At 48.7% G+C, this 24,216-nt stretch overlaps 1 protein-coding gene across 4 annotated transcripts in view; it reads left to right on the top strand.

The window, feature by feature from the left end:
• The window catches only part of LOC119389440 (solute carrier family 2, facilitated glucose transporter member 1), a 101,835-nt gene extending 83,508 nt beyond the window's left edge, over positions 1–18,327 (top strand). For all 4 annotated transcript variants that reach the window (XM_037656693.2, XM_037656695.2, XM_049414430.1 and 1 more), the window contains exons 2-5: positions 9,863–10,189; positions 10,808–11,233; positions 11,697–12,212; positions 15,356–18,327. In XM_037656693.2, the coding sequence (XP_037512621.1) occupies positions 9,863–10,189; positions 10,808–11,233; positions 11,697–12,212; positions 15,356–15,499 (1,413 nt within the window). In that variant the 3' untranslated portion in view covers positions 15,500–18,327. The remainder of the gene's footprint in view (positions 1–9,862; positions 10,190–10,807; positions 11,234–11,696; positions 12,213–15,355) is intronic.
• Positions 18,328–24,216: the final 5,889 nt, after the last annotated feature.

Here is a 24,216-nt window from a genome sequence, read left to right on the forward strand (position 1 = left end):
TGGTGTCATCATCATTAAATGGTACGGAGAACATTTCTTGCAAGCTTGAGAACATTCATACTGGACACGACTAAGCCTTGTGTGTGATGCATTAGTTCCCAGTCAGGTGCAAACAATGAAGCGCTGCTTTTATTAAAATTGCTAACATGAAAGGAAAGGTATGTTATGCACTAAATATATATAGGACAGACGATTACTTTTAGGGCTCGTTTTCTCTGCGAGACAATATATATATATATATATATATATATATATATATATATATATATATATATATATATATATATATATATATATATATATATATATTATATATATCCGATTTCCAAATACTAGCTTGCACACAACCTCGATGAGGTCCGTGTAGATTGTTTAGGTAACAGCCTTTGAATAAGCATGCGATCAAGCAGTTCAACGATACGAGAAACAGCGCGACACACGGGACAGTGAAAGAGACGGACCAAGCGCTGAACATGTACCAACCGGCCCAAATACGCACCTTATTGCAGATCAAGCAGTATTCAGGAGCGAATTAAGGAACTGGATCACTGACTGCAATGAACTGCAAGAGAATTTCCCCATTCTATGAAGGCAAACTGTACTTTTCCCCTTTTCTAATTCTCGAGGTAGGAGCTAATCAGTTCACCTAGCCGGTATCACTACCTTACAGGGGCCCCGCAACACTTTTTGAGCATGGTCAGAAAGCGCTGCCAATAGGTAGTCGAGGCTCCCGAAAAAACACAAGCCAAATATAGCGCAGCACGAGCCCTGGATTGTACAATAAATTCTCAAAGTCACCTAAACATTGCTCCCTCTTCTCTCGACAAATGATGTGTTAGTCCACAAATCATAGCGTGTTTGTGCACAGTTCCGCCATTGGCTGATTTGAGCATGGCGCTTATTCCAACTAAGCTTTGGCATGCTAGAGAAAGAGACAACAAGCAAGCGCACACAGCTAAACAAATAAAAATGGAACGACAGCTGCGACATACCACGAAAAACAACGCTAACAAATGTTACTACAAAAGGGCACGCTAAACTAAGCTTATCATGGCTACTCTGGCAGCTATAAACCATTACATCAAGGAAACGAAGCAGAAGTAATGATGTCGATATCACCGAGGCATGCACGGCGATACAGAACTGTGCGTTTAGGAAAACACGACTGCGAAAATAAACAAAAACTTTATTCACGCATTACACAACGGCCTTGTTGTTGTTGTCCTCTGTACATGGCTAATACCCAATGCAGGGGATTGGCCGAGTAGAGGGTGAATTTTGCTAAAATTATCTTCAGGGTGTCGTTCGTAGAAGCTATTATTAACTAATATACTGAATTGATGTTTCAATTATTGGTAATGAAATATTTACTCAGGCAGAATTTAGATAGATATTCTTTTAGACTGTCGAATGAATTCCTCAATGGCGAAGAAAACATCCCTGTGGCTGTATCCCAGAGTGGTGGCCCCAAAAGAAAGTATAACCGACTCCGATACTTCCAGGCCCAGCTTTCGAAGAGGTGGTTCTATGATTTTTTTCCTCAATGTCGTGAACCGTCGACAGGATAAAAAGAAATGGTCGATTGTTTCCTCCTGATTGCAGAAGAGGCACAGTGGGGAAATCGCTAGACCTGCTCTATGTAAGTAAAAGTTGAGGGAGCTAACGTGGCAACGAAATTTCGTCATGACTACTTCCATTATTCTTGACGTGGATAAATCACTGCGCCAGGAAACCATAAAAGAACGTACCTTTGCTGGCCAATGGCCCACTGCCGGGGCGGACAGGGTTCAGAAATTCTTCCACGGTTCTTGTACGCGACATAGCACCCAACAGTGGTCTACGTCCACGCCAGACGACACGGTATGAACTATGGGCTTAGGAAAACGCGACTGCGAAAAGAAACAAAAACCTTCATTCACGCATTACACAACAGCCTTATTCACTAAAGGAAAGCATAAGAGAACGTATGCACGTACCTTTGCTGGCCAATGGCCCACTGCCGAGGCGACCGGAGTTCAGAAACTCTTCTACCGTTCTTGTTGCACGCGACACAGCAAGAGAACATCCACCACACAACACCCAACAGCGGTCAACGTAAGTACACATACGTCAGATAAAAAGCGGCGGACAAACGTCGCTGTTGGCAGCATTGGCCCCGGCAGGACCAAACCTCAAGACCAAACCACAACTGGTCCAAACATGTGCGCCATGTGCGTACACATGCGTACATGTGCGAAAGAAAACGTGATGGCGATGGCGGTGATGGGGACGACGTCGACGCGTGTCACAACCATGGTCACAATTTAGGGAAAGATTATGTACAAATTCATGCTTTATATTGCCGCTAATTTTAATTTAAAAGTAACTGTACTAAGTTTGTACAAAAGTAATGATTTTTTGTACAAATCATGGCGGCCATGACGTATTTTGCGTTGCAAACGGAAGTAAGCATAGCCTTTGAGACTTGAAATGTACGCTTCAAGATGTGGGCCGGGATCAACAAATATCACTTTCCCGTTAGAACGGGCGTCCGTGGAAGGCCAGATAACATCACAAAAATAACACAAATAAAATGCACCGATGGTACAGTGTGCACAACTCATACCGTACCGACAGACACGGCGCCTTGCGGCGCAGAGCCGCAACCACGGGGCAGGAAGCATGGCCTCCGAGATTGGCAGGCGCGTGCACCGCCGGTTAATGTCGGAGGCCACCCAGAAAGGAAAACCAAAAAGGGACGGGGAAAAACAAACCGCGAGCCGCTTAGAGGTGGGGGAACACGCAGCGCGCGCCTTTGGCAGCGTTGAGGAGCAGACGACAGCGGTGTTTTCATCAGCAAACGCCCAATTTATTCCGTTCTTTTTCTTTCTCTTTTGTTGCATCCGTTTCTGCGAGCTAACGCGAGGAATCAATGCCAGACTTCAGTTGATGCGCCGATCTAGTGTCGTTGAAACATTCGTTGATTATTTCTAATCCCTTGAAGGTCGGCGTTTTGTGAAAAATAAGCACAAATGTACACCGTCTGTTACTGACGTCCAAAATGCGTCCATCGTTCACACAGCGTACATGTGCATTGTACGTCCGTTACAATAAGCCATTGTATATCTTTTAGACGTCCACATTGCGCAAAGCGAAAATGGGACATCTTTCAGACGCAAATAAGACATCTTCTTTCGTCCTAGATGTTTGGATTATACCGCTACGTACCATGGACATTCGTGGTTTACTGGGGTGAACTGTCTGGTGCAGTACGGGCAAGTTCGCCTATAAAAGCGAGGTCATCTGCCTTTCGATGTAGTGATGGTGCATTACTTTGTTCAGAATTTTTTTTTAATATCTGGGGTTCAACGTCCCAAAACCACGATATGATTATGAGAGACGCCGTAGTGGAGGGCTCCGCAAATTTCTAAATCTAAGTACACGGGCCTCAAACATTTTCGCCTCCATCGAAAATGCGGCTGCCGCGGCCGGGATGTTTGTTCAGGAGCAAGCTGTCGGGTGTAGTTTTCACTTTTCCGCTCCTATTGTGCTACCCGCGCATGTGGGCCCTGTTCGAAAAAGATCAGACACAAAAGAAAAAGTTAAGGCGTGCGACGTTTAGTGGTCTGCCATGACCACTTGTGAAGACGTATCACTTGAGGTAAAAGCATTACAAGCCATGCCAACAAGCTCAAGCCCAGGCCGAATTGTAGCGTATGTTTGGATCGGGGACAGTGATTCAAACAGCGGTATATTCGGCTAAACTCTGGCGTAGCCAGAAAGGGGAGGGAGGGAGGGAGGGGGGGGGGGTTGAACCCCCTACTCCCGGCAATTTTGCATGCGTATATATGCTACACGTACACATACAGACGCGCGCACGAGCGCACATAAAGTATGGTTGAACCCCTCCCTCCCCCTAATAAAGGGTATTCGCTCACCCTTTATTACCAGCATGATCAGTTTTACGCATTTATCCGTGGTCTAAATGCGAAATCACGTCGTCGAGCTGCATCTCATTGAGGTAACCGCCGTGTCTGAGACCGCGGGCGGGCTCGCGCACTCGCACGCCTTGGGCGCGCGAGAGAACCGGTCGTCGTAAGGTCGCCACAGTACACACCCCCAACACTCTTCCGCGGCGCAGACGTCGGTCCCTCACTCTTCAAAAGCTGTGCAAATTTGCGCGACGGCGCAGTGCCGGCAGAACTGGTTTCACGCAGTTACGTCGTGCAGCATCCCCCGTTTCTATCCCCCCCCCCCCTTACAAACCCACCACTGCCCCCTTCCGCGACGAGTCGAAGATGTTATATAGAAAAAGGGGGTGGCTGTTTTCGACGCAAATATACAGTGTTGCGAAGTGCGCGGTTTCGCCAGGCATGTGAGTGACGAGCTCACTTACAGGAGATGCCAACAGCTGGAGATCACACGGATGAGGCCGAGTCAAACTGAAACCGCACCTACACGCCCCATTCCAAAAAGTAAATGCCAGTCGCTCATTACCGGTGACCGCTGAGTGGCATTTGCGTTTTTTTTTTTTAATAGACGGCATGTGTCTGTGCGCAGCTGTCTTCTGATCAGCCCATACACGACCCACTTCGACTGGTTCGTGCAATAAGGACATCGCTGTATGCTGAGCCACTCCGCACTCAGCATAAAACGTAAAGACTTCGAAAGTTGCAAGCGCAAGGAATATCAGATAAAGTTGTGCATGAGCACGCAAAAGAAACAAAAGTGCTCTGTGCTAGACAAGCTGGTTCATACTAAACAATTTTACAGCGAAAGCTGTTATGAGATCATTTCACCGGCCGTTTTTGGCGCCGTAGTTGTCCGCCGCCGCCGCCGCCGGTGTCCGTAACCAGTATCGCTCGAAATAAAAAAAAAAAAGCGGGAGACAAGAAAAAAAAATTCCAGGATGGAACGGGGTTCGAACCTGGGCCCTCTGCGTGGGAGCCCAGTATTCAACCTCTGAGCCGTGCCGGTGCTTGCAACTGCTTTGCAAAAAGGTCCTATACAGGCTTCATGTCGGGAAGGAACCACATTAGCATATGCAATATAGCGCGGTAGAAGAGTAAAATAAGCACCAAGCGTCGCACAACGCGAAATCTGTAACCAGGCGTCACGCAATGCGAATTGCGCAACGAGTAGGTTGTTGAATGCTTCCAACCCATTACAAAGGCCTCTGCCAAAATTCTTCATCGTCATCAGGCACAGCATACAAAGTGCGCATATTGTCTTACATGCGTTTAGCAGGTACCACGGCTCTCCGTAGAATGACGAAAAATGGCACAGTGCCTGCTGCCCTACTTCTCAAAAATTACGATTTATAGCGTAGTGGGTTCCTCTCTAGTGCACTTGTATTGGTTGCCAAGGAAGCGCATAAGCGCATGATCCATTTCCTCGGTATCTCAGTAAAATTACAATGATTTAGAGCGTAGTGGGTTCCTCGCAAGTGCACTTGTATTGGTTGCCAAGGAAGCCCATAAGCGCATGATCCATTTCCTCGGGGTCTCAGTAAAATTACAATGATTTATAGCGTAGTGGGTTCCTCGCAAGTGCACTTGTATTGGTTGCCAAGGAAGCCCACAAGCGCATGATCCATTTCCTCGGGGTCTCAGAGAGAGGCCACTCTGCTATGCCGCTTGTGGCTAAGAGTGGCTTTCACGAAGTCATATTCGTGTCGAATAGGGATGGCCGACAACGCTCTCTGCGACGCCTGCGGCACCGAGGAGACCTTGCAGCATATCTTCTGCGACTGTCCTCGCTACGATGCGCAGAGACGATCCCTCATATTCGCTCTCGCTCGTCTTCACAACAGACCGTTGACACTAGAAACAGTTCTACAATGCCATCCTGATAAGTCATCGAGAATTCAAGCAACCAAGGCATTGCTCAAATTCCTAAGGACAACAGGCTTACACGAGCGGCTGTAGACTTTTTAATGATGCCGCATACCGCACAAGACTGCCGCTCTGCGCTGTGAAGTTATGTGTGTGCGTGTGTCTTCCTCTCTCTTTCTCTCTTTCTTTACTCTTCTTTCAATCTCCCCCATCCCTTCCCCCTGTACAGGGTAGCATACCGGTTATGCCAAACTGGTTAACATCCCTGTCTTTCCTCTCTCCCGTTTTCCTTCCTTCCTTTGTTTATCGGGCTGAGCAGAAGGAAGAGAGAGAGCGCTAATAGAAATTTGTAAATATTTAATGGAAGAGTCGTCGCTGTAGAGTCCGTTTTCTTTTTCGACGCTTGAGCGGAACAATAAGCCAACACTTGTTGTATAGTAGAGATAACATAGTGGTTGAGCCTCATGCACCTATCTCGCACCGTGCATCTATCAAACACTCACAAGGTCCTTTACGCAATCACTTAAGACGACTCGAAGGCGAAGGCCATCTCCTTTTTCTTCACAGTCGATGCACTGATCCTGCCCCGCCACCCTTCGAAGGCTTTCTACACCTACGTCGTTTTGCACTGTCTCCAAGGTCGGAGGCACCTCACCTCCTCAGCTGCTTTTGCATTGCCTCCGTGATCGGACCACCAGGGCCAAGCTAGGATGGGAAAACGTCATCATGTGACGTTACGTCACAATGGCGTCATGATGGCGTCACTAATTTTGGCGATCTGTGACGTCATCGTGACGCCATATGGTGACGTTATCACGTGATGATTTTTTTTGCATCTCTCGTCCCCGACGAAGCGGGACGCCGATGCCTACGGTCAAATTTCGCGTTTGATGAGGCATCTAAGGCTTTCGCCTTAATAACACGGCTCATGTGTTATCGTTTGCATCTGTGATCTGGCAGCGATATACAACTCGCTGAGTGTGTACGTGCTCTTTTCATTGAGGGAGGCAGATATAAAAATAAGGACGGGGTGTGCAATAAGCAACTAGCTGCAATTTGTTGCCCTGTTATGCGGAGGAGGAAAGGCGTACGAAAGATAGGCAAAAGAAAGAAAAAAAGACGACGAAGAATGCTCGATACGTTGTATGCAGTAAGACAATGGACAGTCTTTCAATGCGCCGTATCACCATACACCCATTTTAAACGCGAGTCGTACGTCACTTGTTCACGCCAAATAAACGTAAAAAGGCGAGACACCCTTCCTGCTTTGATAACGTGTTTGTGTTTCAGTTCAGCCCACTAAGACATAAATCATTGTAGCAATGTCCGGTAGACTGGTCCCGCTAAAATGTTCAGATGGAAGATAAATTGGCAGAGAGAAGTGGTCGCTCCGAGTGAGCCATGATGCTCCTAGCTGCTCAATTCGCTGAATGAGTTTAGCATATTGGACGAATGAATGATGGTGCTGTGCACTGCAGTGACGCGCGCAGAATGAGAACAGTGACGAGAAGTAGAGACAACGAATTTACGCGCTTGGAAGTTTTACATTGCGTTAGGCAACGGCATTTTTAATAAAGCCGGTTGCTGTGTAAGAAATGGAGAGAAGCCCTTGTTACCTGTTTGTGCAGCTGCGGTTCGGTCTTCCACGGGCCTTAAACAAACTGAGGCGGTCGAATCGAACAGATCCGGCGAGCATCTCCCTAGTGTCTTGAAAGTCTGCGTTGCATCTGAATGACGAAATCTGTATGTGACACCGAATGGGGCAAGCCAGGCTCGTGTCATTGCTCCTTAAGCAGGCGGACATTGTAGATCGCAGGCGGATCTAGCCTTGACAGATATGCAAGCAATTACCTCGGCCGGTTTTCTTCTTTCATGTGATGTTCAAAACATGATCATTTTTTGCAAGCGAAGCGCGGGCAGGCTGCCTAGAAGGAGCGCGCAGCACAACAATAAAGATGACGGTGGTCCATGAGCTATCTCATGTACGGTGTTGAGCCTGGCTCCCATATCAGCACACAGCGACTCAATATGAGTGTCACTCATCACCAATCACATATGAAGTCTGCGCGTTCATAAACTTCAAGAGTAGTCGCGACACCTGCTTCCTGCCAATGTACATACGTCTATTTGTGGCAGTGTATGTACAAAAGTTACGCTGAAGCTCCTGAAACACTGCGCATGTTCAATCCTAGGAGAGCGATAAAGAGAAGGGGTCCTTGTGATGTACGGTGCAGAAGCCTGGGACCGACAGTTAAACATTCGAGAAAATGAGCTGGTGTCTCCTTCCTCTTACCAGTTTTATTATACCGTTTCAGCCCAGAAATCTGCTGTGTTCACTACCGTACTCTACCAACAACCTGGCGATCTCTTACATCGGCTTGAAGAAATCAGAACATTATTCCTAGACAGTGCAGTAAAGTTGTTTACATTATTGACTTTTCGTCGTTTCGGATATCTCTCGAGGAATCTTTCCAGTCAACTGCCAGTTAAAGATGTGCGTGCGCGCACCCACGCGATCGCCTTGAATGGTGAATACCTGCAACGCGTGCGGCACGCATCGGTCAAGGCTCACTGGGATGAAAGCCGTGCCGCACGCGATACAGGCTGCACGCTAAGTGTATTTGGAGCGAAGCATGAACATGCTGAGCCTGGCCCTCCCAGAGGCACGTGGGCGAGGAACAAAAGCGTGCTGTTTGCTACGGGCAGCCTAGAGTGCCGCCAAGCGAGTGCACCATTTCTGTGCCGATCGATGCCTTTGGAAGGTTCCCGTCGCTACGAAATCGACCCGCGTCGTTGTGACGATGCGAGTACCGGGCGTGCGGAGGAGGGCGACCTGTCTGGCGCAGCCCACCGCGCGCGGAGGACGACGCGAGGGCAAACCCCTACCCTGGCGCCTACGGCAGGCAATTAAGCGTTCCGCAGACTTCTAACGTCAACTGTTCGGGACGTCGACGGAACGCATGTAGAGACAATTTTCCCGGGTATTCTTGGTGTACAGAACGTTCTTCAGAGGGCCCCCAAAACTCTGGCTTTGTTTTACGCTTACAACCTCCTGCAGAGACATCGAGTACCTCACTGTGTAGGCATGCACTACATGTTGTAACACACTGTTTATTCGAGGGGCCGTTCAAAACGTGACAGCCGTGCTATGAAGGCACAGATTTAGACGTGGAAACCAAGTTATCAGCTCGTGGTATATGTCAGAATTGTGGTGAGCGCATTCATAACCGTACGCAGGGTTCCCCATTAGGGGGGGGGGGGGGGCGTGTTTTGGTCGAGTCTAAACGACAACACGCTTCACAATGGAGGAAAAAATGAAAATGAGGCGATGACACGCTTCTCACCATGGCCTGTATTTGGTCCCTGGCTTTCTCGGAGTAAAGATATGACCAGTAAACAATTCTTGTAATGCAACATCAGGGGCCTTCGGCCGCCATTATAAGCAAAAACCTGCGTGGCCACAACTCTGCTCTTTAAACAATGACGGGACTTTTCTGACTGTGTAAAGGTATGGGGCAGATCGCACTGTGTTCTGACCTGGTGTATTTGCGCTTACGAAGGAATCTTGCAAACGAGTGCTGCGGAATCCTCCGTGGTGGCATAAGAGTTATGAAATGGACAATTGACAACCACCCGTTTGTAGCACGAAGCCACCAGGAAGTCATTTTCTGAGAAATCCGCTTGGATTTCCTCGTGGCTTCGTGCTACAAACGGGCGGTTGTCAGTTCTTCCTTTCATGGCAGTTCCGCCACCTTGCGGGATTCCGCAGAACTCGTTTGCAATGTTCTGTGTCCATGTGCTTCAAGTTGTGTCCGGATTCGCCCTCGCGCTACCATCCTGCTTAACTCAACTGGTAGAGCGACCGTCCCGGCAAGGCGTTGGTCCCGGGTTCGATCCCTGGACCAGGACGAACTTTTCTTTAACTATAGAAGCTTTCCTTTCTGAGAAATACGCTTGGATTTCCTTGTGGCTTCGTGCTACAAACTAGTGGTTGTCAGCTATCCCTTTCATAACGAAGGAATCTTGAATTCGTCTCTTCTCCCTTTCAGGGCCTCACGCGGCACCTGGCATTCGCTATAGCGGCGGCGGCTCTGGGCTCGGCCTTTCAGCATGGCTACAACACGGGCGTGGTCAACGCGCCGCAAAAACTGGTCGAGGAGTTCATCGAAGACACGTACAAGCACCGCTTCGAGGAGGACCCCGGCGAGGGTACGGTCAAGTTCATCTTCAGCATCTTCGTGGCTATCTTCTGCGTCGGAGGCATGATGGGTGGCCTGCTGACCGCCTTCGTGGCAGAGCGCTTCGGCCGCAAAGGAGGTCTGCTTCTCAACAACATCAGCGTCTTACTCGCTGCCATCCTCATGGGAGCGTCTAAGGTGAGCGCTCATAGACGTGCTTCCAGATCGCACCTATCAGTACTATCGAGTGGACAGTCTTGGCCATACCGTGCTTGCAGTTATGAAGAGGCCTGTTTGGCTCGCTGCATTGACAGAAATAGGCTAGTGATCGTGGAATGGTGTTCAGGATAACAAGTAATGCTGCGAGCCCCCCCTTCCACCCCCATGCTTGTCTTTCTCGTGGTACCAGCATAAGCTGGTCCTGTCCTTTTGGTCTTAACTCGTCAGCATGGAACCCAAAAGGCCTCCAGTTGGTGTTTGGCCTTGAGGGGCTGTGTGTTGCTTACTAGTTTCTTGCAGTTTTGTGTGCACGTCCTCGTCGGATACACTGCGTGTAGCAATGTGTCGTGGAGGTATGTTGCTGAGTGGTGAAGACATTATACTCCGAAACTAGGCAAAACGTGCTTAATCAACAGAAGTAACAGCATAAGCATTCTAAGCACCGCACTGCCATAAAATTATCGTGCGCAAGAAGCACACAGCTCCTCACTTGTCTCCCTTAGCAAAAATGCATCGCGACTGATGACTTTCGAAACTTTCTGGCTTCGTATCCAACAGCGTGGTAACAAGACAGTTTGCTTTTACTTCGTGACCCAGTCCGCCCGCTCGTACGAGATGCTGATCTTGGGCCGGTTCTTCGTGGGCCTCAGCTCGGGCCTGAATGCGGGCCTGGCGCCCATGTACCTAACGGAAATCTCGCCACTACACATGCGAGGCGCTGTGGGCACCATCTACCAGTTGGTGGTGACTATCTCTATCCTGGCCAGTCAGATACTGGGTCTGCCCTCGGCGCTGGGCACAGCAGACCGGTGGCCCGCGCTGTTCGCCATGACCATTGTTCCCAGCCTGTTCATGATGGCCACGCTGCCACTCTGTCCGGAGTCGCCCAAGTACATCCTCATCAACCAGGGCCGAGATGTGGCCGCCCAACAGGCACTCACCTGGCTACGAGGCACGATCGAGGTGCACGACGAGATGGATGAGATGCGTGCTGAATTCGAAGCCATCAAGATGGTCTCCAGGGTGAGTGACCACTCTAGTCTGGAAAAATGTCTCTTTTTGTGCTCTCGGGAAAATACAGGGGGTGAATAAACACGATACAGTCAACCGAGAAGAAAAAGAAGGCTCAAGTAAGGTTCAGTGAAGAGCAAGGAAAACATTCCACGAAGGGCTCAGTGAAGGGGCGAGGACGAGAAAAGGCTTTCGCTTTGACGTCTCATAGGAAGGACCTAAGGATCCCGGCAGTTGGGGCTCGATTTATAGAAAGAACGGACATTAGTATGAGACATCGCAGTATCCATGCCCGGATATCGTTGTCACTGAAGCCATTCGTCAATCCTCTCCCTTTGGCTTTCTGTAAACATGAGCGTACCTTGTACACTTTGTATTAGCCGCGGTAGGTAACGCCGACTAGTGATACGAAAATGGCTAAATAATTGATTATGATCTGCGACGCCGTCTTATAGTCTTATTATTCTTTACGCAGGTCACCCTGTACGAGATGATGCACAACATCACGCTACGGATCCCTCTTCTGATCTCTATCATGGTCATGCTGTCCCAGCAGCTGTCTGGCATTAATGCGGCCATTTTCTTCTCCACCGACATCTTCCGGTCGGCCGGCCTCAACGACCAAGTGGCCATGCAGGCCACGCTAGGCATGGGCGCTGTCAACGTTCTCATGACCATCGTCTCGCTGGTGCTTGTCGAGCGAGCGGGCCGCCGCACCCTACATCTCGTCGGCCTCGGCGGCATGGCAGTCATCACGGTCATTCTCACCATCTGCCTGGCATTGAGCGAGAGCGTGCCGTGGCTGTCGTACGTGAGCATAGTGGCCGTCATCGGTTTCGTGGTCATGTTCGCCACGGGTCCGGGCTCCATCCCTTGGTTCCTGGTCGGCGAGCTCTTCGGACAGGGCGCGCGACCTCTTGCCACCAGTATCGCCGTTGCTGTCAACTGGAGCGCCAACTTCCTTGTGGGCCTTGCCTTTCTGCCTTTAACGGTGAGTATACTCCTCACGAGGATTGCGATAATATAAACCAAATAATAAGAATCAACATGCAGCCTCCAAATTACAGTCCCTCATATGTGTACTAGAGCTGTGCACGGGCCGTATTTCCGAGCCCGAGCCCGGCCCGGGCCCGCCGACTTTGTCAAAGGCCCGCCCGAGCCCAGGGCTGCGAGCCCGCCCGGCCCGGCTCGACGTACGAAAACACAATCCCGGGCCCGGCCCGGCCCGGCCCGGCTTTTTGAAGGTTCACTGCGAAAACAAAACATCGTTTTTCGGTAATTTGGCATTTTATTGAGTATATCGAATATGATAAAACGACACACGACGAACAGTCTCTATTACACAGATTACAAAGTACAAGTAGACGGCCTCATGCCAGCAAAAATGGAGTTCGCTTGCCAAAGCCGTCACGTGTATGGGGTATGCCCATGCAAGCGTCAGCTTGCACGAAGGCGATCTATAACGTCGGGTCGCTCGTCGCTGTCGCGTGCATTTTCACTCATATGGGATTTAGCCTTAAATCTAACGCGAACAGTCGCGTGGCGCCGTCACTCGCTCAGGTGGTCTTACCTCTCTGTTTGTCGGAGCGCAACAGAGGCAGTGCTTTACCTGCTCCCCTTTTGTTTAAAGTAGCGAATGGAAAGGAAAAGCGGTAAAGGGCGGCCGCGGAAAAGGCGCTGCATGCGTGCTGGAAAACAATTCCCGCTCATTCTCTATATTTCGGGCTTGAGTCGGGCTTTGCGCCGGGCCTGAGCCCGGCCCGATAAAACTCCAAATAGCCCGGCCCGGGCCCGAGGTGAAAATACGTCGGCCCGCCCGAGCCCGGCCCGCGGGCCGGGTCGGGCTCGGGCTTTCGGGCTACCCGGAGCCCGTGCACACCTCTAATGTGTACACGTCCTGTGTGAATGTTCCCGTTACGCCGCAGAACTTCATTTGCAACGCGGCTTGAGCGTGGGGCTGCGACAGCTTCTCGGCCCGTGGCAGAGCAGCGCTGCTGAGAGGCGCAACACGAAAACGCTGTTGGTTTTTTTGAGGACTACTCGTCTTAACGAAACTTTATGAATTACTCTTTTCTGTATGTGTATGTACTTGTGGCTGTACGCATTATTTGTGTATATATAGTAATCATCCGGCACCTGGAGTAGCAAGCCAGGCGATAAACCAGGTTAACATCTCCGGTGACATCATTAAAATTACTATCTATCTATCAGTGGAGTAGTGTAATTGCAGAAATGAAATCAACCACTCAATCAATCTTAGAACGAGCTAGTTGATATGAGGATCCATCATAAACGAAATCAAGGCATGTATACATCTACACAAGCGAAGAGAGTAAGACAGTAGTTTTTTTTTTGTCTTTTTCTCTTCTCTTGTGTCCGTGTTTGCACATCCTACCTTCGTTTATGACCAATCAGTCAGTCATGGTGCCCTCTCTGCAACAACCTCACAGCCGAAAATTCTGGTCGTTGCTCAGTGCTGCAATTGGCAGATGCACAAGTTCCTCATGCACAAGCTCACGTGCATGTTCTTTATCCTTTACGCCAGGGGTCGGCAACCTGCGGCCCGCGGGGCAGTATTATGCGGTCTCCGGCACGACGTCAGAACCGCCACCCTTCACATGTCACTTTCTATCTGAAGGCAGATATGGCAGTTTTGAACTCAAATAGGGTTAGACAGAAACAAAGAAAGATCGTTTCCAGTTGGCCTCTTTCACGAGTCCCACATCTACACACTTAGGCAGACAACGTCTTCAATTCCTTTCTTTTCACAGGTTCAAAAAAGGGGGAAGAAAGATTCCTTGTGGAAATACTAGGTCAAGGAATCCAAGAAACGGCAGGAAGGGGAAGCTGGAAGCTAGCGAAGAAAAAAATCCGTAAACAGGGGGCGGGTTCTCGAGTCGACGTGTCGACAAGTGAGACTTGTCTTCTTCTACCTTCTTCAGTTCCAGCCTTGAAGAAGACAAGTCCAGTTGTCGAAACGTCAGCTTGAGCACCCACCCCCGGTTTACGGACTTTTTTCATAGGTCAGGGAAGGACCTTCATCCAAGAATGTCCAAGTGTATGTCAGTTTTGTACACTGTTGTCAATTTACCGATTTTTTTCTGTTTGCCTGAACCCCACCCCGGTTTTTCTGTGCGGCCCTCGCCGTGTCGGCTTCATGCCACTTTTGGCCCTCCGCCTTAACAGATTGCCGACCCCTGCTTTACGCCATTTGAATGGTCGACTCCGGGGGTACTTATAATACTGAAGCATTAAAAAAAAATGTCCCTATGTATTTTTAATTACGGTGCGGTTGATTGCAGGTGTCTATTTCTTCTACCCCATTGCAAGCACAGCTCAATCTTTATTTACGATATACATTAGATGTGAAGCATCTTATAGCGAAGTTCAATCCGGTGGTGGTGGTGGTGTGCGGCGTGACCACCCTTACTGCGCATGCGCAAACCCTCTCCACTTCCCCTCTCCCCCTTCCATTTCCCCTCCCACTCTCCACTTCGTCTCTCCCCTCCCTCTCTCCACTTCCCCTCAGCCCTTTCCTCCCCTCCCCCTCTCCACTTCCCCTCTCCCTTTCCCCCTCACCACTCCTCCTCTGAAACGCGGGCTCTACATGCCGAAACACTGCTTCGCATCGCCTTATGGTCCCCTTTAGCGGGAGATGGTGTGATTTTAATTATGTCTTTAGTTACTGTGCCTTATTTGTATTAACAGACAAAAGTTCAGGAGAAGATGGGAGCTTGAACAGAGGAAAAATTCTTGAACACGGAGTGTCGCTGGAGTCAACGTTTCGACAAGTGGTCAATTGTCTTCTTCAAGGCTGCCACTGCCTACCTTAGCGCGTAACGTAGACAGTTGCAGCCTTGAAGAATACAGGACCGCTCCAGCGACACTCCGTGTTCAAGAATTTTTTATCTATGTCTGTTAATGCAAGATTACGTGGAAAGCTTCATGGCTCTACTTTGTTATATGGGTGAAACTGCCGGGAAACTGGTTCCCCCTAAGCGGAAACAAGCCTATGAGGTTTTGCTTAACAAGCCTCATGTTTAATATTTCGTTTTTGGTCCAACTCTTTGAGGACCGTGAATCGTAGGAGATGCTGGGGAGCGATAAATGACGCGTCTTCTTTTTCTCTCGCAGGGTGTGCTCGAACACTACACGTTCCTCATATTCACGGCGCTGCTGGTGTTCTTCTGGCTGTTCACCTACTACATGGTTCCCGAGACAAAGAACAAGAGCGTGGAAGAGATCGCCGCGCTGTTCCGCCAGCGGGCCTACCACTGAGCTGCGGGTGGCCGGCCCCTCCCCATTGCGCAATAGCGGCCCAGACACAGCAGATGCGCGGCCTGACGAAGCACAATAAGCGGACCGCCGCAGTCGGGCGCCACCGGCTGACTGCGGCCCTTCCACCCGTAGGGCACACCGCGGCACTACCACCGAGCTCAGCCCCAGACAGGCCGTCATCGCCCGCTGGCAGCAAATAAGGGCGCAACTACACAGTGCTTCTGGAACTCTCAGCGAAATAGTTTACATCCTTATAGCGGTCCTACCCGTCGACTCTTCAGACCCTTGGCTTGACGGGCGAATCCCTGTCGAGATCGTGTGTTGTCGTATCTCGTTGGCTCCTGTGTGTGTGTCTCTGTCGGTTTTCGGAGATAGCGTGCGGCCTTCCACAGTCGCTGGAAGTCTGTGGATGCGCGGTTCGCGAAATATCTGGTGCGTAATAGGTCGTGTGGCATATCGTCCGGAGTTGTTAGTTTTTTCGTTCCCAGCCCACGCAACCCGACCTGATCGTTTTACTTCTCCACGTCCGCTCTGAGCTTCTTAAGCGATCAAAGGCGTTCTACCGCAACCAGTGGCAACTCGGGGCGGACGTGTTTGGCCCACGCAGTTCGAAGATGACTTTTGTGGACGAATGATGATACATAGGCAATTTTCCATCGATGTTGATCTGATAACAGAGTGGTCCGATGACGCGCACTTGTGATAATACTTGGACGACCTGCGACCGTTGCTACTTACTCACTGCATGCAGCTGTGAGAGAGAACCGCCTCAATCGGCCACCGTCGTTGTGGCGGTCGCTGCACCCGTCTGCGGTCTTCCTCCTGTACAAAACGTTGCACAATAGAGCGGTACAGTAATAGAAACCCCCTTCCACGTAGACTCAGTCGACCGTAGGTTGTCGTGTCATCTCAGTGCGAGCAAAGTGGTATATCTGTGCTGCCTGACCTCCCTTGCTGCGTTCGGTCGAGGGTGACCCCGGAGATCGTGTGTGTGCCAATCATCTCTAACACGAGGGACTGCAGTGACCACAGTGGCCCAGCACATCCGAGCATATAAACATCACCAACAGGCAACGTGCTGTTCTGTCACGCAGGGCAGTGATGCAGCAAGTTGCGTCGAAGGGGTCGAGACCGCCAACACGTTTTATTGCATATTCAAGATAATTATTCACACGTATGTTTAATCTTCCTGTTCTTTTAATCGAAATTCGCACCTAAATACTTACCGTGTTGCAGGGTGTTCTATCGTTTAAGTTGACGGCTGATTCTGCGATGTTGAGGACTCAATGATAAGCATAACGTGGAAGTTATGGGACCTGTGCCTGCTTCTGTGGCGTGAAGTAAATGTGCGCACCGATCCAATGGCGTCGTTGGTGCCGTGGAGTTTCATGCGTGCGTCGGAAGGGAAAAAACGTGATGTTCTTGAGTGTAGGAGTCGTCAGTATGGATGTTAAGAAGGACGCGAATGAGCGGCAGCACGTGAATTTTTGTTGCGCTGCAGCGAGCGGGCATCAAACATCCTCGTGGCATCTTGCCTTGCGCTAAGTTTCTCGACCCTGCTTTGTCATCTCGAAATTGTTCGAGCGGAGTGGTGATTTAAGATTTAGATGCTGTGATTCGCCACCATTCAAAAATGTCGTGCTGAATAAATAACTAATGATAAATATATATAATAAATGTTGCTGCTTGGTGCAGCAAGGTTATTTGTCAGCATGATTATAATGTTCCCCGACCCAATTTTTCTATCACTCATCAGGTAGCAATGCCCCAATCTTTTTTCCCGCATCGAGCACATTTATAACTAGAGGACGCCTCTTTTCTTTCGCTGTCACTCAATGTAGGCAAGCTGCCTACATATATTTTATTGTCAAACAGCCCTTACTTGGGAGACGTCAGCCAACTGCAATCTTCGCCGTGCCGTCCACACACTCGTTATGTATAATAAATTTATTTATCTAGAAGGCACACGGGTGCGATGTAAATTGCGAAGTGGTCGGTGTCTCTCTCCCGTTCTTTTTAACATTTCTAAGGCTGGGCCTGATGACAGATGAGTGTCAAAGGTAATCACGCTCATGTTCCCAGATACACCCATAGATGGCGTAACTCAATCGCGGACGAAGCGGTAGCCGCACAGTGAAACTGGGAAGCGCGGCCTGAGCGTGAACAGGGCGTAAATTCATTGTAGCAGGGGATGCCACACATCCTTTCCCGTGCATGTCTACTCTACAAATAACGTGATCACAGATACCCCCTCAAAATCACAAAACACCACAGAATATCGCAAGGGAAACACAGGAGAACCGCAGTTCCGCTGTTTATGCAGATATCAAACTGGGTGGAACTGGGGTAAGCATTTCTTTTTATGCGGCAGGCTTACGCGTTTCAATTTGCACCCACATACTCGAAGAATAGCAGACATATTTCATACCATGATGGTCTAGTGTTTACAGTGTGACGTTGCCCTGTATAGTGTTTGCATGAAACTCCACGGTCCCACGTGCCTTGGGTCAGTGGCCCCGGGGTCACCCTACAACCGCCGCTGGGCCGAACGCGATGCAGGGCGACTGCAGTTCCCGCTGGACGGTGCAGTTAGCCCACCGGTTATCGAACGGCAGCTAGATATTTTATCTCGACAGTCTTTTAGGCGGCGCTACCTTGTACATAGAGGATGGCATTTATTTTTGTGCATATAGGGCGGCTTACAATACGAGGAGAGCTTAGCATCAGAGGTGCCCCTCCACGGAGGCTGCAGTGCGTGTTCTACAGGAGCGACCACTATAGTTGTACATACTTTGCGGTAATAAACAGATTGTGCACTGTCTCGAAAACTCGCTTTTGTTGCATTTATTACATTGCGGAGAAAATGGCACCGGAACGTGACTATGTCATTCTTTTCCAGAAACTTTTAAGGCGAAAGCCTTAATTGCCTCTTTACACAGAATGCGGTGCACAAACTCACGTGACCTCGAACACAATGAGAATTGAAAATCGAGGTTCGAACTGGAACGGAACCCATGGGCGTTCTGCGTGACACTCACGTATTCTACCACAGAGCCGCGTCAGCACTTTTAAACTTCTGAAAGACCACATACAGGTGTCATGTCGGTCGAGGGACCATGTTAAGCAATGTATTCTTCCGTGGCACAAGCGTGGAATCTCTCCAGTCATACGTCATATCACGTAAAGTGCTTAACGAGTGGACGGCTTAAAGCAGCCCACTCATTTACAAACGGCTCAGCCATAATTCATCATCCACAGCATCGACACGGTGTGTACACGTGGGCGCACACATTGCCTTACAGACGCGTAGTAGGCACTTCGCTACATTGAAAAATGGTGGATTGTGGCATACCGGATGTGTTTCACCTTCAAATCTTCTTAGGCGAATGCGTAGGGGAGCATGCGAGTTTTTTAACAGCGCTGCAGCTGTGTAAGCTTTCGTTGCGCCGGGTAGTGCGACCAGTAATAGAAAGGAAAAGAAAGAAAAATAGAGAAACAGAGAAGACCGCCAGGCTCCATACTTACTTCTTGCTAGGCACCGCTAGCGCGAAGCTGCCTTAATTGAAGACACAAAAACCACAGGACGGAGTGTTGGTTTTTGTGTCTTCAGTCCCGTCCCTCGTGCTGTTATATTTTGCAATGTCGCACCAACTTGCCCAGACGAAGTCTCTGCTGCCTTAATTATTTTTCTGTAGAAACATTATGAATCCTTCGAAAGGAGCGAGATGCACCTGGTCCTCTGACACGAGCAAGGACTATGTGACTACAAATAACAAAGAGTTTCAAACTGTCAAACTATAATTATATGGAGGTCATAGCACTGCACGGCAGCGCGCGTTGCGTTCTTTCCGCTAATGACACAATCGCTGCCGTCTGTGCAAAAATACCGCTTTGCCTGCAACGTCATCCTTGATGTACACCACTTACCTTGACTCATTTAGGATGGTGCGCAGGCGGAGTTTTTACTAATGCAGCCACGTGAAAACTAAATACGTTAAGTAAGGTAAACCAACAGCTGAAGGCGAGGTCGATAGGTAAGTACTCCCGAGACGCAGTCCCCTGTATCTACTGACCGCCAACGGAAGGAACAGCTGCGTTCACCTGGATCCAGACCGAAAGGTAAAATCGAGTTTTTGCAAACAGCCTGTGTACCTCGTACGTCCAGCTCGCCATCTCTGTTTGTTCGTATACGAAAGGATCACGCGAATTGAGGAAAAAATCAACATTTTTGCTTTGTAAATAACTACTTAGGCGGCAGCAGCAAAGCGAAAAATGAAAGAATCATCGCAGCCTGGTACTGTAAATCCTGGTTGATTTCGCGCTATCCAATTTTGAAGGTTATGATGAACCAACTAGCCCAGCAACGCATTTTCATAAGCGCCTTGTTAGCTTACGCTCCGTGTTGTGGTGTGTCCAGTCCGTGTAAGAGGTTACAGCGCGATTACCTTGTTGCTGGTCGAGTTGAATACTTGACGATATCTTGATTTCAGCGCTAAAAGACTGACACATGACAGACGGCAGTGTGTTCGTCTCATGTGTGTTCATTTTTTATTCTAGCGCTAAAATCAAGATGTAATATTTCTAGCTTGGCACGAATCACTTAATCATTATCAAGCCGCTTGTTACAATATACACACAATACAAAGGCAGGGAGGTTAACCAGGCTGAATACAGGGTAACCTGAACAAAAGAAAGGGAAACGGGGGCTGAAAGACGAGGAGGAAATAAGTTCGCACTCGTTCGTCTCATGAAAAAAAAAAAAAGCAGAAGTGGATTATTCAAAGACAGACAGACAAACCTGAGCTGAAAAGTTTCTAGCCACTGGACCAAAATTTGGCATGAGCACATTCCCAGAGATATATAACTGCCGATTTCCAGGGAACATTTAATGAACACTCGAACCTCTCTAAGTAAAGATGATCGTTGCGAAAATTTCCCAGATGCAGCCACAGTATGGCTGTGATCGCGTGTAATCCTACCCTGCACATCTTGGCGGATGTCTTCGAACTATGCGTTTGCGCGTGAAAGACGAGAAAAGGGTATGCAAGTGTTATTACCATAACTATTCCATTCATTCCCTTATTATTAGAGAACACAGTATAGTTGTAATACTTGCCAAAGAGTACATGAACTGATCGAATATTTGCGCTATGCACCAACTCGCAGTGCACCAACTCGCCCAACTCTGCTACTTTTGTTCTTGGAAGGGGGGGGGGGGCGCATCCGGTAAGTTTGGGGGGCTACCGCGGCCCCTTCTGGCACCACCCCTGGTATTCATATACATAGGCGTGCGCAGGGTTCCCCATCAGGGGGGGGGGGGGCAATAATTCATCTCAGCCCCCCCACCCTCCCCTTCGGCTGTCGAGTCCAAACGACAACATGCTTAACAAACGATGAAAAATTGCAAATGAAGTGATAACGTGCTTCCCACAATGGCCTGCCTTGGGAACTTGGCTTTCCGGGAGTAAAAATGGAAAGTAAACGGCTCTTGGAATTCCACATAAGGAGCCTTCGGCCGTCATTATCGTCAAAAACCTGCGTGGCCATAACCGTGCTCATGAAACAATGGTGTCACAGGTACGACTGAGTAAAAGTATGAGGAAGATTTTGCCTCCTCCCCCCCTTCCCTTCCCCCTATTGCCCCCTAGTGCGCCCGCCTATGTTCATATGTATCCCCGAAACCTTGTCAATGCAACTTTCGGAACAGGTTAACAGGTGGCGTAAGTGTACTTGTACTTTGCGTAATGCTAGATGATGCACACTGATGAAAGCTGCAGGGGGCAGGGAATATACACGTTTGTCACCTGAACGCTCCGACAGCTTGTAACACTTCTAAACATAAACGCAATGGTTAAAGGTGTTACCAAGAGCCCTAAGAGCCCCGCACAAGTGCTCGGTGCGCGCGCCTTCGAGCAACCCTAAAGCAATCGAAAACCTAGTGACACCTGTCGCAACCGCTCCAGTCAGCGGAAAATTAGTTGCGCTCAACCGACACAGATGGCGGGACAGGTTTCAAAACAGAGCGATGTTTGGCTCTGTGGTCTCTATCACGAGAGAGCGAGTAAAGATGATCCATTGCATCAAAGAATTAGTTTTGAATTGCCTGGGCATTACGACCTAGGAAGGCACGAAGCCTAGTAGCAGGAGACTGATTTGTTTTTATGGACAAGAACAATTACTTCATTCTCGTGGTTGCCACTATTAAAGCCTCAGAGCGAATATTTTCTTATTCAGGTATTCGGGTAATAACACGTACAGTGTAAATCAGCGATATTTTCTTAGTAACATTTAGGGATACTAAGTCATTTTAGGGTCGAGCCATTAATAAAGTGTGCTTGCAGATTTGTCATTGCCAAGGATGTTTGGATCTCTCTTGAAAGGTGTAGGGACGCCCTAGTGCAAGCACTACAAATAAAGCATGATGTTTATCTTGAATAAGTTTATCTTAAGTACCACGGGCGTGTGCTTAAAGCCCATACCCGTTGCATCGCAACAGTGCGTCGATCTTTGCAACTTAAAAAAAAAAAGTAATTTCTACCGTGCGCTTCGTAGGACATAGAGCGCACGGCAGCCACAGCGTGAGAAGAAGGAGCGGCCTCCTAAGAGCCTGTCGTAAAGTGATCAATTTTAGCGCTAACCAGTTCTATTGCAATTTACGTCTTTGCAACACCAGCTAGCCATGCGTTACTCAGCCTAGAGAACGTTTTGTTTTTTCGCTTTGATTTTGTGACACCATCCATGCCTCCACGTCATATTGGTCACAAGTACTACCGCACTTCCTGCAGCATAGCTTTACCGTGGCCTTCGCGATAAGTTCCGCCAGCGGCACGCCCAACCACGCTTTGCCTGTTGAGGACTATGTAATCTGTGGCTCCCGCATTGAGACATGCGCCACTCTGTCTACAGAAGAGATTGTAGCGAGCGCCCTACTTCGGGAAGAAGAAGAGGAGGAAGAGGAAGTAACCCTTGTAGATGAAGCATGAAGAATTTCAGCTAAAGAAGCACTGATGTACTTGGCACGAGTTAAGTCCTTCGCTGCCCAGCCGAGTGTTGTGCTGGAGGTTAATGAGAGCTTGGACACAGTAACTCAATTCATGACCTTTGCTGTCCTAAGTGCACAAGTGCAGAAAAAGATTACTGCATTATTCAAAGCATGCTAAATTTGTATAAATTCACATTCGAATAAGCAGCATTGCAAAAGAAAGCGTTCAAATTTCATTTCGACTATTAATGTTTTATTTAGCTCGTGATAACAAGTAGTTGCAACATAGCTATTTCAGCTTAGCAAACTTTCACTTTAACGAACTTTTTCCTGGGGTCCCGTGAAACGTCACCACATATATATATATATATATATATATATATATATATATATATATATATATATATATATATATATATATATATATATATATATATATATATATATATAGTGAAACCTCGGCGATACGATCACGGCTCTTACGAATTTCGGGGTGATGCGAATTTTTCTTTGGTCCCTGCCAAGACCCATTGGCCTGCAATGTAATGGAGTACGGTTGCTGCGAACCGATTTTCACCCCGCGACGTTTGACAAGAACTTACGCTACCGCGAAGGTACGAAGAGGTGCTGTCCGCGCTGTCGCGGAAGACGCGCCAGGCACGTGCGGGCGCGGGAACGCAAGCGTGGGCATGCGCGCCGCGCCGCCAATTCGTCAGAATTGCGGTATAAGAAAAATACTTTCTTACACAGTGGTCAGAATAAACCTTCAGCCCCCGAGGTTGTGTGCGCGAATCTTGGAGGCCCAAACATGCCTCCGTGTGCCTCCGTGTGCTAACAGATGCAGTTGGCGTCATGCTCTTTTTTCTTTTAACGCGTCGACGTGCGCTGCTGTCGTTGTACTGTGTTTACACGTGCCTGCCACGTCGATGCAAGCCATGTCCTCGTGCATCAGACATCATATGAAAGGTGGACGAGGACTGCAAGATGACGAGAATGGTCTTGGCGAAGGAGCTAGGCCTCACAACTTTGGGCCTCACTAAGTCAATATGCACGACTGTTGCGGATGCACTTGTGCGGGCACGGCCGTAAATCTCTCGGAAAATATCCCCAGCACCATCGCGATAAGAAAATAATAACATAGGACCGCGGTTCTGAAATTTTTTGGCCTTCATCTATAGTGTCAAAGCACTCCTTAAGTCACTCTCGCAGCAGTACTCCGGTGTCATGCGGAAACGCATATTGAGATATGGAAGGGGCTATTAGCTGTCGCGGGTCACAACACACCTGGTTCATTATTTACACACGCGCGCACGGGCCGTATATTTACTAGTCCAGGTGTAATCGTTGACGTCTGAAAACTGAAAAACAATAAATGAAAATGTACGCCTGGTTTCTTTTGTTGCATGCTAATTTTTCGTACTTTCTGGTGATACGAATTTCGGATGATACGATGATTGATCCCGTGAGATTCGTGTCACCGAGGTTTTACTGTATGTATATATATATATATATATATATATATATATATATCGCTGCAAATGTCGTCGAAAGACGATAGATAGTCTTCTTCTGGCCGTACTACATGAGTTCTGGTTTCATCCGCGGCCATCCGTGATGCTGTTCAGGGCCACTGCCAGGTGGCAGCACCATATCATCGGCAAAGGGCTTTTTCGTGCATAGCGTCGCATTTTCAGCGCAGCCTAAGAAACACTAGGGTCTTTAGAATTACGTATCT

The sequence above is a fragment of the Rhipicephalus sanguineus genome, chromosome 4 (assembly GCF_013339695.2).
Source record: "Rhipicephalus sanguineus isolate Rsan-2018 chromosome 4, BIME_Rsan_1.4, whole genome shotgun sequence".
Classification (NCBI taxonomy): domain Eukaryota; kingdom Metazoa; phylum Arthropoda; class Arachnida; order Ixodida; family Ixodidae; genus Rhipicephalus; species Rhipicephalus sanguineus.